General features: G+C 39.7%; 1 protein-coding gene across 3 annotated transcripts in view; it reads left to right on the top strand.

The window, feature by feature from the left end:
• Positions 1 to 14,395, top strand: part of LOC102462672 (mitogen-activated protein kinase 12) — an 81,839-nt gene that overhangs the window by 53,777 nt on the left and 13,667 nt on the right. For all 3 annotated transcript variants that reach the window (XM_006122616.5, XM_075928185.2, XM_006122615.5), the window contains 4 exons: positions 962 to 991; positions 3,503 to 3,550; positions 11,683 to 11,797; positions 13,579 to 13,650. In XM_006122616.5, coding sequence (XP_006122678.3) covers positions 962 to 991; positions 3,503 to 3,550; positions 11,683 to 11,797; positions 13,579 to 13,650 — 265 coding nt within the window. The remainder of the gene's footprint in view (positions 1 to 961; positions 992 to 3,502; positions 3,551 to 11,682; positions 11,798 to 13,578; positions 13,651 to 14,395) is intronic.

The following is a 14,395-nucleotide window of genomic DNA, read 5'->3' as shown; positions in this document are numbered from 1 at the left end:
CTCTCATCCTTTGACACTGATTGGGTTGAATATTGTGTGTTTTAAAAACATGAGCATCCTCACAAAGCCCTGGAAAAATGATGAAAGTATTCTAATCTGATACAATGTATTTTAAGATTACTTTTAGATTTGTTTGTATTCAGGCCTTTGTTCAGGAAAGGATACCTATTCAAATAAGGTGCATAGGCACATGCTTAAAGCTGAACATCTGCTTTCCTAAAATTAAATCTGTGCTTAAATTCCATGATGGCAGCAGTATAGCACATGCTTTCCTGAATCTGGACTTTATCAGAAGTAACTGAGCCTAATCTGTTATTGTGCAATTTAGATTTCTCCTGTAACCAGTTCAGAAATGAACAGTAAGTAAAACAATAGGATTTATTTTAATCCCTGTATTTCACAACCCAATTTCAGTCTGATTTTATTTTTTTAATAATGGCAGAGTGTTTTTGGACACAAAAAATATCTGTGAAGAAATTAAGCGAGGAAAAAATGGTGACCTGATTCATTATCAGTATTCAAACAGAGATACAGGAATAATGATTATCATCTGAAAAAAAGCAGCAGCTGTATATTTGAGAAATGGTCTTTCTTTAGAAAGCAAAAATAATCTTGTGTCAATTTAATTTTAGGAGTGTAGTGTAACCACCTCTAAAATAATTTTTTTGATGTCACTGGCAGAAAATTCATAAAATGAGCACACTTTTATTTTCTTCTTTGAATATTTGATCTAAAGTTGTGTAAATCTCATTACCTACCTCTTAATGTTCTGGTCTCTCTTCACTTTTCTACTTGGTTTCTAATGATATTTCAATTTTTTTATATGACAACAGATTGACTCATTTTCTGTTATTAATTTCAGATCCCTTTAGCACCACCTAAGGCCACTTTTTCAGTAGAACTGACATAATTTATTCAAAGTCCAACAAGTATCAATTAACAGATCCTTTTGTTTTCACAGTATATCCATTCAGCAGGCATAATTCACAGGGTGAGTGAAAACAATATTAAAAATACTTGTGTTTTTTTATTTGTATTCTGTAGATGATGTTTGTGCACATGTATGTACATAAATATGGTTCTCCATTTTTTACTTCATTCATTTTGGTTGGAGATTTTTAGGGTTTTAGACTAACAAAAATTTGCATAAAAGTGTGTTTTTATCAAAAAAAAAATCCCCATTGAAAAACAGCACATAAAAACCAAAAATATTTCACCACAATGCAAAAAGTTTCAGAGCATTGATAGAAAGTCTGAAATTTCCACTGAATATTTTAACAAAAACTTTTTCATCAACATTTTTGGACTGAACTAAAACTGGCCATTGTGATTCCTTTTGGAAATCCCACTGATGCTCTCACAAAATCAGTGTGAGAGTTTTGAAATGAGAGTTTTGGGTTGCCTGCCCTTGTATTTGCAAATTTCATTCCAACGCAAAGTTTTGGGTGTCTTACCTTAACCAAGACAAGAAATCGCTCCTTTGAAGTAAAATACCAGGAGCACCATAAATATTTTACTTTGCTCTGGTGGTTTTAATTTGACTGCTGGAAATTGTATCATTCGTCACAAACCCAACATGATGTAACATTTAAGTTAGTGTGAATGTTAACTCCCAAAGCTGTTGTAATCATAGTCTAAACTAGTCATTCAGCCATTTTCTAAGTTTCTCTTGCTGATTCATCATCTTTCAGTTCCATTGTAGAGTCTTTGCAATTCACGGTCTCCCTTCTCCTCTCTCCAAGATCCCTATGATGTTAACAAGTCTACACTCCCTGCTTTTTTTCATTCGTTATCAGAAGGCAGTTGGAAAGTTGTGCAGAAATTTTGTACAAGCATCTTGTTTTATGCTGTAGTTGACATAAATCTGCAAAAGTTTTGGGGAAATTCTGCTGACATTTTTCTCCCTAAATCTGTGATTCTCCACAGGTCAATAATAAGGGTCTGAGTTTTTCCAACTGGGTATTCTTCCCTCTCTATAGTGTCAAAGTCTTATAGCAGTTAAATGCAGAGGGATTTTGATGTTACTAAGAGGCAGAGGATGATCAAGACCTGCCCCTTTATTTTTGGAATTTTGTTAATGTAACAAGTAACAGCCTTCATTCAAGTGAGTCAAATTAGCAGGAAATGAGGCTCCATTCTTGGGTGGCCCGGAGGCACTGCTATAGTAAACATGATTAATACTAATAATGGACTTTAATTGAAGACTTTTTCTGAGTAGCTTAACAGCTGTGAAGGAAAGCTCTTTGATTTTGTTGAGTTTATGTAGGTCCCTTAACAGTGTTGGTTTTTAAATGGTCCCAATTAGGCTTTGATGTCCAACCTAAATACTTTAATAAGGAATCTGGGGTAGTTCTCTTTTTTGTAGCCAAACCATAGCAATAAACTTTTCATCAAGGCTATGCTAATAGAACAGAAGTTCATTTCATTAAAAAAATGCAGAAAGACCCCATAAGTATCCAGAATTTTACTATGTCATAGTTGTGCTCCCTGTGTTTTGCACTGATGTTGATTATAATGTAGAATACTTCTGTTGCCATTTTGAAGTGATTATACCAAAAGAACACTTCTATCACAGGTACAATTGCCCAGAACTGTATTCCCTCCTGCATAGTCCACCAAAGGCACCTATTTAGGCTTTCAGCTCCCCATTCATCATCACTCTTGGGCAGAGACCCACATCTCACTCTCTCCTGAGCAGGATTTTTCAGTCTGTACAGTTCCCTGTCTGCTCTGAGCTCACCAGAAAGCCAAATTGCCTAAACAAGCCTTTGTCTGCACTTCTCTTTCCTCTCAAATTCTGAACAGTTGTAATTTGCCACTTTTATAAATTCACCATGCAATTTTCCCTAGCAAGTTTGTTAATCTTAAGCTGAAAGTATTACAGAGAAAACATTAAAAACAATAAGACAATACACATGCATGTTAACAAGACAGCATGATTTTGGTAGGAGGACTGTATTTCAGACCTCACCAAGGGATTTTTCTGTGGTTACACGTTCATAACAGCATTTACTCAGAACAAGCAATGTGGAGAATAAATCTATCTCCCTTTTATATAGCTTGGGCCTTTTGATCTTCAGATTCCGGGAATAGATAATTAGCAGACAATAGTTTTCTCCTCAGGATATGGGTTGGGTCAAGAGTTGGGAATTTGCATTTGTCTCTCCACACAACTACCCACTTACCTTTGTCCCAGAGGTTCTTTCTTATCTGTCACATGATTTAAAATAGTACTTCTGAAGCTCATAAAACTTCCTAAGGTTTATGTTGGCCATGTCTCCCTTCTAGAGTAGTTGCAAACAGTCCAACAATAATACACACATTTTTCATTTAATTGAATGGACTACAAAGATATTTTTAAATTTAACTCAATAAACATTTTCAAGGATATTGCAGGAAATTTCTGATCCGTCACTATTTCTTCCGTGTGATGTATTTTTATTTAAAAGTTGTATTTTTCTGTCTGTTGTAAAAGTCCATCTCAAACTTGATATATTTACAGGATCTAAAGCCTGGAAATTTAGCAGTAAATGAAGACTGTGAATTGAAGGTAGGAAACACTTGCTGTAATAGCAGTTGCTTTTGTTACAAAGACTGCATAAGAGAACATGAGGGAAACCAAGTCAATGACAGAACTCCAATTGGCACCAGTTTAGGATTTTATCCTATGATTTTTGAACAGTCACAGAGAAATGGGGAAATACTAGAAAACAGAAGGGAGGGAGGATCAATTGTGGTCTCAAAATCCCAGAAGGAAGGATCAAATGTGGTACCAGTGGAGGAAAAAAAAGTGGAGGAAAAGTGGTTCCAAAAAAAGTGGAGGAAAAGTGGTTCTGACTATTGGTGTCCCATTTATCTGATCTCAATGCACACTAAAATAATGGAATATATATGTTGGGGTAGGATCAAACTGAACATCAAAAACCTAATGATCTTATGGGTGTTTCTATACAACGCTGAGGTTACAGCTACACAGTAGCATGTAACTCGAAATAAATGAACGCAATTTGTGCTACACAAATTGCGTAGCTTATTTCAAAATAGCTTATTTCAAAATTTGGCACTGTCTACGCAGAGCTAATTTCAAAATAAATCACTAGTCCGGCGTCTTCCTTAATCTCATTGTGAAACAAGGCTTACAGGAAGACGGAATAAGAAGCCCGTTATTTTAAATGTATTTGAAATAACAGGCATGCTGTTCAGATGCACAGAATGCTATTTCGGGATAATGGACGTTATCCTGAAATAGCACTGCTATGTAGACATACCCTGAGTCATTGCAAGCTGCTGATTGGATGACTGACCTCTGAGAGGATTATGAAACCAAGCAAGTCGCACTATTTCTAGAGGAAAAACTTTGCCAAATATATTTAGTCGCTGCTTTTTTTAAAAAAAAAGTAGAGTTCAGTGACTGTTATCTTTGTGGATATTAATGAATCATTCAGTAGTGTCATATTAAATCCTGCTTTTAAAATTATATCATATGGTCTTGAATATGAACAATGACAGGACTTGAAGTTGACTGAACGATTATTTTTTAAAAATTCATGACATATAGCAAAGTATAAAATTAGGGATCAATGTTAAATGCAATCTTATTTGACATCTTCCCTCAAGATGCTTCAGACAATAAGGAAATTCAACTATGGTACTAAGTATTGGTAATGAATTCACATAACAGTTGGATGTATGGAGGATAATTGTTAGATGAACAAGCCTATGTCAGTCATGAATTATAATAATGAAATCTGAGATTAATACTGCCAGGATTCCCTCCAGGGTAGGAGAAGGTGATGGCAAAATGTACTATAAAAATTGAAATTGACTGCTTTAAAATGGTTTTAAGAAGGAGGTTTATAACAGGCCTGTGGTTTTACAGAGTGGATGTCCAGAAAGATACACATTAGGGGTGTTAAAAGGACTGTAATTACTAATCATGGAACTGCTGAAAATGTCTCATAATATAAACTATAATAATCAGTGTAGATATGCATGCAGTCTTCTTGTAGCCATATTAGAGAGACAAGGTAAGTGCAGAAATACTGGGTCAACTTCTGTTGATGAGAAATACTTGCTTTACGAGCTTACACAAAGCTGTTTTTCAAATCTGGGTTCGTGTAATACATAAACAGCGATGAAAATCTGCTTATTTTGTCATGTAACCAGGTAAAGAAATTGACTTTCCCCACAAGAGTTAATGTCCATGTAGCAGCTAATATGTAAGGATAGCACTGTAACACTCTTTCTCATATCGGATACCATTTTACACCACCACTAGTCCCATCCACTGCAGCGAGAGTTTTTGTGCAATATAGTGCTACTCAGGATGAGCAAGGATGTCAGAATCTGGCCCTAAATTTACAAGTTAGAAATGAGGCTCTTGTTTCTTTTGAAAAGTTACTGAAACTAGTTGAGCCAGTGTTAATGTTAAATGCATGCTGTAAAGTTTCTTAGCAGGAGTGATTCTAGGAGTTGGTTTCCAGAAAAGCAGGTGCCCTTTAATTGGACAGTTGGTAAATTTTTTGTTACTTGGAGACGGGAGTTTAAGATTTTCTAAGCATAAGTGCTGTCTCTCCTCGGGTGCCCAGCACTCACTGGCAGCCGTGCTGATCAGCTCCCCCCCTCCTCCACAATATTTCCTTGCTGCCTGCAGGCTCTGCTGATTAGCTCCTTCCCTTGCCTCCCAGCACTTCCTGTCCACCACAGATCAGCTGTGCAACACCATGCCGGAGTCTCTAAGGGGAAGGAGCGAGGCTTTAGTGGAATGGGCATGAAGAGGTGGGGCCTTGGAGGGTAGGAGTCAAGCACCCCCAGGGAAATCAGAAAGCCAGGACTTCTGCTTTTAAGACATTTTTACATGGAGAGAGGTATGAGTTGTCTCTTCTGTTCCATTGTCCCTGCATATGAGAAACCTGCTGAACAGTTGTGCAAGTAGGTGTTGCCATCTGCAAGCTTCCCTCTAGACCATTAAGCTAAGATACTGAATCTGTGATGCAATTACTCTGCTTTTTCTGTCTTGGGAATTTTCCAATCCATCAGTGTGTTAGAGCATAATATTTAGTCTCCAAAAATAATTATGCAAAGTAGCCCAGACCCCACAGTATGCATTTGTTTAATTGCAGTGAAGAGTTTGTTATGAGAAAGCAAATAAGAAATCGCTAATGTGATTTTTACATGTCTTCCACATCTTATTATAAAGACATTGAGGGTATGTCTACACAGTAGCATTATTTTGGAATAACTGACATTAATTCCAAAATAGCAAAGAGCATGTCTACACTATAAGCCTTTATTTTGAAATAATGTCTAACTGGAGGACTTCTTACTCCAACTTATGGTAAACCTCATTTCACGAGGAGTACGGGAAGTTGAAGGAAGAGTTTTCTTCCTTTGACTTCCTGCTGTGTAAACAGTGCCGAAAGCCAAGTAAACCTATTTCAACTTAAACTATGCAGTTGATGTAGCAGAAGCTGCGTAGTTTAATTCAACTTTAGCCATGCTGTGTAGATGTACTCCTAGTTACTATAGATCCCTTAAACGAGGTCTACACTGCAGGGTTTTTTTCCAGAAAAAGATACCCAAATTGCGGTTTGCAATTGGCGTACTTTTTTCCACTTGCTTTTTCGGAAGAGGCTTTTCCAACATTTGGCCCCTCTAACTGAGACCAAATGTTGGAAAAACCTCCTCTTTCAGAAGATCCCTTATTCCTCATAAAATGAGGAATACAGGGATGCCGAAATAATGCATCTGCATTTTTGGAAACTGTTCCAAAAAAGCGGACGCATTCCCTGGACTTGGTAGAGTTTTAGACTCTGCAATCTTAACAGAGCCTTAGACTGCTCTCCGCTGCCTCTTCACTTCGCGTGGTCCTTAGAATATGTACTAACTACTTACACTAAACTGGTTTTATTTAGTACTTAGCTGTGACTCTCTTAGTACCTTTCAAGGCAGCCCAGGCTGAAGAGGGGGGAGCTGGGTACTTTCTGCCTCGACATGCTGAGAGAAGGGCTCAGACCCCGGCAAACCCAAGCACCCACTGCTAGCGGATCGGCGCCTGACAGTTACCTGCCCCAGCAGCTTGTACTCCAGCTCCTCCGCAATGTCCGCGGCCAGCCCGCGTGGGATCTCCACTGCCCATTCATTGACAAACTACTTCTGCGCCAGCAGGCGCAGAACAGCACCAGGGCTACAGGGCGCCCAGCCCAGCGGGTCCTGGCCATGGCACGGTGAGGGAGGCGGGAGCAGCCAAACAAGTAGAGGGCAAGGGCCAGGCAGCAGTGGAGCCCTTTGGTTGCTAGGCAGGCAGGGTGCAGCGTCTCCCAGCCAGCGCACCGCGGCTCTGGCTCAGGGCTGAACGGAGCCCAAAGCCTGCCATGCCGGGCTGGCACTGAGTGTTTATACGTCATAACTACGAAAGCCGGCCTGACGACAAGTGCAGCTGGCCCCCAAGCGCACGGGTTATTCCCAAGCGGGGGAGGGTTGGGGGTTGCTAAAATAAGATGGAGGGACAGACGCACATTCAAACAGGAGCAGGAAAAAAAATCCCAACCCAGCCTCTGCTCCGAGGTGAGTCCCCGCTCCCTCGGATATCTTACGAACCTGGTGTCTCCCCTCTCAGCTGTTGCACGGCAGCATGCGCTCCCTCAGATAGTCTCGCCGCCTATGTGAGTGGGTGTAATTTTTTTAGGTTTTGAGAATTTAAATTTTCAAAAGAATAACATTACTGAAAAATACAAACTAAAAGGTTATTTCAAAGAGGAAATATTGAAACTTTCCACTTTAAAATGTCAACACAAAATATTTGGAGGGGTTGGTTAGGTTTTTTTTTTCTTACCTGAACAATTTGGCAAAGCTGACATGAATTTTTGAAATATTTCTATGTTGCTGTATATGCATTGTTTGTCTTGAGAAAATTTACTCAGCCCTGTTCATAACGTATGTACTAACTAGTATTATAATTGTTAGCTACCTCTATTAAACAAACAAACAAACAAGGTTTTGTAGTGTATTGCAACTGTTTTTAAGTCTCAATGAAACTAGAGATAATATTTAGATATATGTATACACACACACACATACACAAATAAAACTTTAAAATAATGATAAATGTATGTAAATGATACGGGCCATAGAAAAGCATCAGAGTATTGCATATTTTCTCTTGGTATCGTGTGAAATCCTAGAGGAGAACACTGCGTAACACTGTGGTGTCCAACCAGTTCTGAAGCAGTAGCCACTCTAGTTCTGAAGCGAACAAGTCACACTCAATCGGTCAAATAGCCACAAGTAGCTAGTGGCTAGAGTGTTATATCTTGCTATCCTGTTTCTGTCAATATTTATTTGCCATGTGTCCAGTATTTAAATGAGAAAGTTTATATGTAACGTACAAAATAGGGATTAAATGCCATTGAACACGGCACATCTCTCTTTCCGCTTTGCATCCCATTTCTGTTTTAAATGCAGCTGACACCGCAGGTGATATAAAATATGGAAATTATCTTAAAGTGGTTCAGTGAGAATAAAGCCATAATATTTTTCAGTGCGCACGCACACACACACACACACACACACGCACACACACGCACACAGGTAGCACAAAAAATGACCAAGAAGGCATCCAAATTCTATATAAAACTTTAACTAACCACGTTCCACCACATTAATGCACTCAAAATTGTCAAAACACCTGTTAGCGCACTGTGCGTGCGCATGAGCATATCTCTATATTTTGCACTGCAACGCATATTACGGACTACATTATGAAGCTTGTTTTCAAGTGGACATATGTATTTCAACCTTATTTGTATGTCGTAAGGAACATTTTACTTCTACAAAACAAAGGTGTGTACATAGGTATCTTTAATATATTTTGAACTTTTAATAATTATTGTTTTAAAATGTAATCAAATAAATTGTCTGAATCTCCAGGACATGAGAATAGATCCCGGAATGGAGCCAATAATAAAGCATTGGGCCTCATGCAGGGGAATTGCATGCACACACCTTACACCAGCCCTGAACATAATTTAACTTTCCTTTTTCATTAGTGCCAGGAGAGCAATGCTACTATTTTATTGAAAAGTAAAGTATTTTAAATGGTTGAATTATAGTCCGCATGTTGCAAAGGGCATGGTATCCCCTCTTGCTGTATCAATGAGTGTTTGTACTATAAATCTCTGTTCATAAGGTATCTATGCACCGAGCCTGTTCTTACCCATATGCAGAATATGCAGCTGCATAAGGCAGCTGAAAATTTGGGGCACCACTGGGTCTTAATGCCCACCTACCTGCCTTTTCCTATCCATGTCTGTGGCTCTGCTTCCTCTGGAGAGGCTCTAGTTAACGGAGAGATGAAAAAGTCTGCCAGATCTCTAAGTGGTAATGAAGCCATTTAGCAGGCAATTGCCAACCCCAGGTATAAACAGTCAGTTTCTGAATGTATTATGTTAGTCTACAGGGCCTTAGTTTAAAATTTCATTATGGAAGGTCTACACTATAGAGGAAGATCAGCTTAAGGAACACAATTTCAGCTTCATAAATATTGTAGCTGGAGTCTACATATCTTAAGCCAAGGTAGGGTGTCGGTGTCATCACTGCAGGAGGTCTACAGGAGAAACACTCCCATTGACCTCCCAATAGCGAGGAGTATTGGCATTGACAGAGTGCCCTAGGTGTTTGATTTAGCATGTCCCTACTAGTCCGGCTAAATCGAATGCCGGAAGATTGACCGCTGCACTGTCTAACTGTCTAACTGTCTAGTCATGTAGATGTGCGTTCAGTGTGCTGCTGAAGATTATAAAATTGCAGCCATTATCCTCCCTGCCCCAGACTGCCACTGGGCATATGGGCACCATTTTAATAGTATTATGTCGGGCCCCTTAAATGCTAAGGGCAGCCCTGTCCATGCAGTCTGATTGGCATGAAAATGAACAGTTCTGTAATAGTAATTTTAACATTAACAGTGATTTTAATATTCAAGAATGTTTGTTTGTTTTTTAAATCTCTCCTGCCATAGATGGTCCATTCAGTTTTATTTTTCAACAAACCAGTGGCTGGGTATTTTTTTTTTTTTGTCATAAATCTGTTAATTCACCTCATCCAGGAGGCTCACTTTTCTGGTTAGTAATTACTCACTGCTGCATATGAACCTATTATTTCAATAACTGATTTTCACTGTTGGCCTGCACTAGCTGTTCTCTGCTGTAGGGATGTAAAATCCTGTTTAATTGATTAACCAGTTAAACATAATGCTGCTCTTGCCTGGCTGGGCTGGAGCGCCCCCTACCCGCAGCAGATGGGAGCTGCTCCAGCCCCCACCAATTAACCATTCACATCTCTGCTCTGCTGCTAGTCCTCTGATTTGGACCATTTTGTAGAAGTTGAACCAGGCTTCTTGTTGTATTTTCAAGTGACTGTCACTGGAAATGGCTTGCAGTATAGATAAATACCCAATAATAGGTTAATAAATACATTTAACCATATGTAACTTCATAATTCTAAATGAATCATCTGTGGGCCTTAAAAAGCCCTTCAGAAGAGGAAGAGAGAGAAAGAATAGTTAAAGTAATCGCCTTAGACTCAGGAGACTTAGGTTCAGTCCCTGCTGTGGCTTGCCTCAGAATTCCTTTGTGACCTTGGACAAGTCTCTCTGTGCCTCCATTCACCATCTGTAAAATGGATATAATAGTACAGGCTGGACATCTATCATCCGGCACCCTCAGGACCTGACCAGTTCTGAACCTGGGAATTTGCCGGACTAGAGAAGTTTCCCTGCCACAGCCCCCAGCCACTGACTCTGCCAGCTGAGAAGGGGAGGGAAACGTGGGGTACAGGGACTGCCTCCAGTCCCAATGGGCTGGTTGCTGGCGCTGCTGCTGCCCCGGACAGACTCCAGCAGCCCAAGCTGCCAGGGACTGGCTCTGGCTCTGGTTGGGTTGCCAGGTGCTGCTGTATGCTCAGGCTCTGGTCCCAGCCTGGCAGCAGTCTGCAGGCTCTAGCCCCACTTCCACAAGCTGTCTGGGGTTCCGGCCCCATGCTGCCATGTGTTGCTGGGGCTGCCACTGGTCCTGGTCCCGTTGCCGTGGGCTGCTGAGAATGCAAGCTCCTGCCCCACGGCATCCCACAGACTCTGACCCTGGCCCCATACTGCCATGGGCTGTCGCTGGCCCAATCCTGCATTGCTTGGGCTGCCCCAACCTTGTCCCAGTGCTACTGGCTGTTGGGAGCTGCTAGGGATTGCTGCTGACCCCAGTCCCACTGCTGTAGGCTACTGCCAGCCCTTGCCCCATCCTGTGGCCCCTCCTGGGTTGCCCTCTTGCCATTAGGCTACCAGGGTTCTCTGATCAAGGAACATCCGTGGTCCCTGGACCACAGATGTTGCCAGACCATAGAATTCCAGTTCTGGGAAGTGCAACCTGTACTTCCCTACCTCATAGGAGTACTATTAAGAATGAACAATAAAAATTGTGCAGTACTGAGCTGCTACAGGAATGGGGGTCATATAAGTATCTAAGGTGGATGGCTTCCTTATAACTGGAAAGTTTGATAGCAATTCCTTGGACAGAAATTTTGTTAGTAGAATGAAATGTTTGACCCATATTTTAATAAATTAATACAAAAAGTATTTTTTCTGTTGTCTCAAGTTGGAATGTCTCTGAATTCAATTTTGTTCTTCCAATATAGATTCTGGATTTTGGACTGGCAAGGCATACAGACAGTGAAATGACAGGCTATGTGGTTACTAGATGGTATAGAGCCCCGGAGGTCATACTTAATTGGATGCATTATACTCAAACAGGTAATGTGTATATGTGGGTGCCGGAATTAACATCCTCTCTCTGAACAGTTTTAACAGCTCTCAGTTATGCCCTGAGTTAAGTAATATGGAGTCATATCTTTGTTCCCTAAAGGGGAATAAAAAATTGATGACGAGAATATGTGAAAATGAAAAACAGGAACTTAAGAGCAAGTTCTCCGTGGTTAAAAAATTTGGATATTCCTTTGTTAACATTAGAAATTAAACTCCAGTATAGACATAGGTGGCAGTGCGCTCTGTTCTTGCTACACACTGTAATCTTTCTGCAGAATATTGTAGATTGTACCTTAACGCCAACTGAAAGGGCAAACCATTCAGCAAGGTGGGGGTACTAAAGAAGCATGAAGGTGTTGTACCAAATAAAAGCAAGCAGGATCTTATGAGGGGGATAAGGCAAAAAGCCACATTTATTGTAAAGATAATAATAAAAAATAAAGAAAAGATAGAAGCAAACAACGTTGTTTAACTACTTATTCCTAACACTACTTAACCCTTATACACTTGTATGTATATTATATATATATATATATATAACCATTCATTCATACATCCATTCATTCAAGTTCTGTGTATAGTTACCAGCCTGGAAGTTGCTTGTGACAGAATACTGGCCAGGTACTCTGTACACAAGTGATGGTAGTGGGGAGCGAAGTCCTGATCAGATGCGCATCTGAAGCTCCTGGTAGGCTGGCAGCAGAACCTTGGACTCTGATTCCATAGTTTTTTAGTCCAGTTCTTATAGGAATTTCTTCCTATGCCAGTCTATGGATATTGCTGTATCATGCTGATGTCTCCAGGGTGGCTGCCAGGTGCTCATCAGTGATCTCATCGGGTGGACCTCCAGTTTCTCCACTTGACACCTTTTGGTTGCACTGGCACCTGACGCCTTCTTCAGCCCTTTGTTGCTGTATTCTCAGGCTGGCACCTCTCAGAACCATTCACTCATCATCCAAGCACTCTCTCATACATTCATACAGTATTTTGTATAATAATAAAAAGTTGTAGTTACAGAAAGTTTCTGGGTGGTATTGCTTAAAACATTCTCTGAGTGCTGAATAGTTACAATGTTTTAAAGAGAACAGGCCTCAATTAAGTAACAATGCCCTTAAGTCAATTACAGGGCTTGGCTCCCATAGCAGAGTTAGTGGCTTGACAATGCATTGTTACAATGTATCTCTGCAATGTCAATTTCAAGCAGCCCCTTGCACAAGCTTGAGCATGCCCTGGAGCACAGGGGGGGGGGGGGGGGGGCTGTTTCTGGCTACATAGGATTATATTCTTAACAGTTCTAAGTTACATGACCTAATACATTATATTCTAAAGGAACAATAATAATAATAATAAATCTAAACATTTAACAATCTTAACAAATAATAATAATAATAATAAGAAGAAGAATTAATAATAAATCTAAACACTAAGTTGTGGGGAACAAATTATGGGGAGTCACTTCCATTTGGAGGAATCATTTTCAATACATTAATATGTTATCCCTACAAAGGTAGCTGGAGTCCCTTTGGAAATGACTGTCAGTTTGATACTGTGGCATTGACCCTCTCCCTGTGTCCTGGCTGTGAACACCAGTTATTGCAACTTGCTTTTGTAGTCATTTATTTTCTGTATAGAGAATCTACTATATTAATTTGCTTCTTTGAAAAAGTATAATGAACTGAAACTGCCATAGATTTGTGAGGGGACTTATAAATATAATTCAGCAATGTAATGTTACTCTTTATTTATTTATTTATTTTATTTAATTTCAGTTGACATCTGGTCAGTGGGCTGCATTATGGCAGAAATGATAACAGGGAGGCCACTGTTCAAAGGAAATGATCGTATCCTTTCATGTTGAATTCCTGGTAGTAAGATATGAAAAGTGTGTCAGTATTTGTGTGTCACAATGAGTTGGTTTCAGAAATCATGGGCATAATGGTCAATTGAATTCCCACCCTCACCCCTCATTTTCACCTCCCTTTAAACCTTGGCATATTACTGCATGGCTGTGCCTTAGTTTACCCATTTGAAAAATAATGACTAATAATATTGAGCCACTTCATTAGAGGGAAATGAGAATTGAATCATTAATGTTACAGATCACTCTAAGATTCTCAGGTGGGAGGACCTGTGTTCAAAAAAGGGCAAAAATCTTCAATAGCAGGTACCCCAGTTCTTATGTGTGCGCACACAAACCTGATGTGTGAATAGCCAACCCTACAGGTACACACAGAACCCAGTTTAGATATGTGTCTTAGGCTGGGTGCACACACTTCTCACAATTTTATCTGGAATTGTTAGGATCTGGTTAGGAAGGTTCTCCATATTTAAAATAGAATTGTATCATTCATTACTGAGAAAGTAAAACTTAAATGGACTTTAAAAAAATCTCATTACAGTCTAGACATTTTTGACTTATTATTGTTACAAGTAACTTTTGAGATTATAGTCCCTATCCAGGAATTAGAGGTGGACATTTTTTTCTGTTTGTTTTGATAATTGAAAGTGTTTGTGTTTCACTCTTTCTCTTAGATAGGGAAATTTAATGCAGGCTTGAAATTAAATTATGCATAATATTTTGGGGCT

This window comes from Pelodiscus sinensis, chromosome 1, assembly GCF_052426305.1.
Source record: "Pelodiscus sinensis isolate ZL-2025 chromosome 1, ASM5242630v1, whole genome shotgun sequence".
NCBI classification, from domain to species: domain Eukaryota; kingdom Metazoa; phylum Chordata; order Testudines; family Trionychidae; genus Pelodiscus; species Pelodiscus sinensis.
The sequence above is the reverse complement of the archived record's forward strand: the minus strand, read 5'-3'. Positions and strand labels throughout refer to the sequence as shown.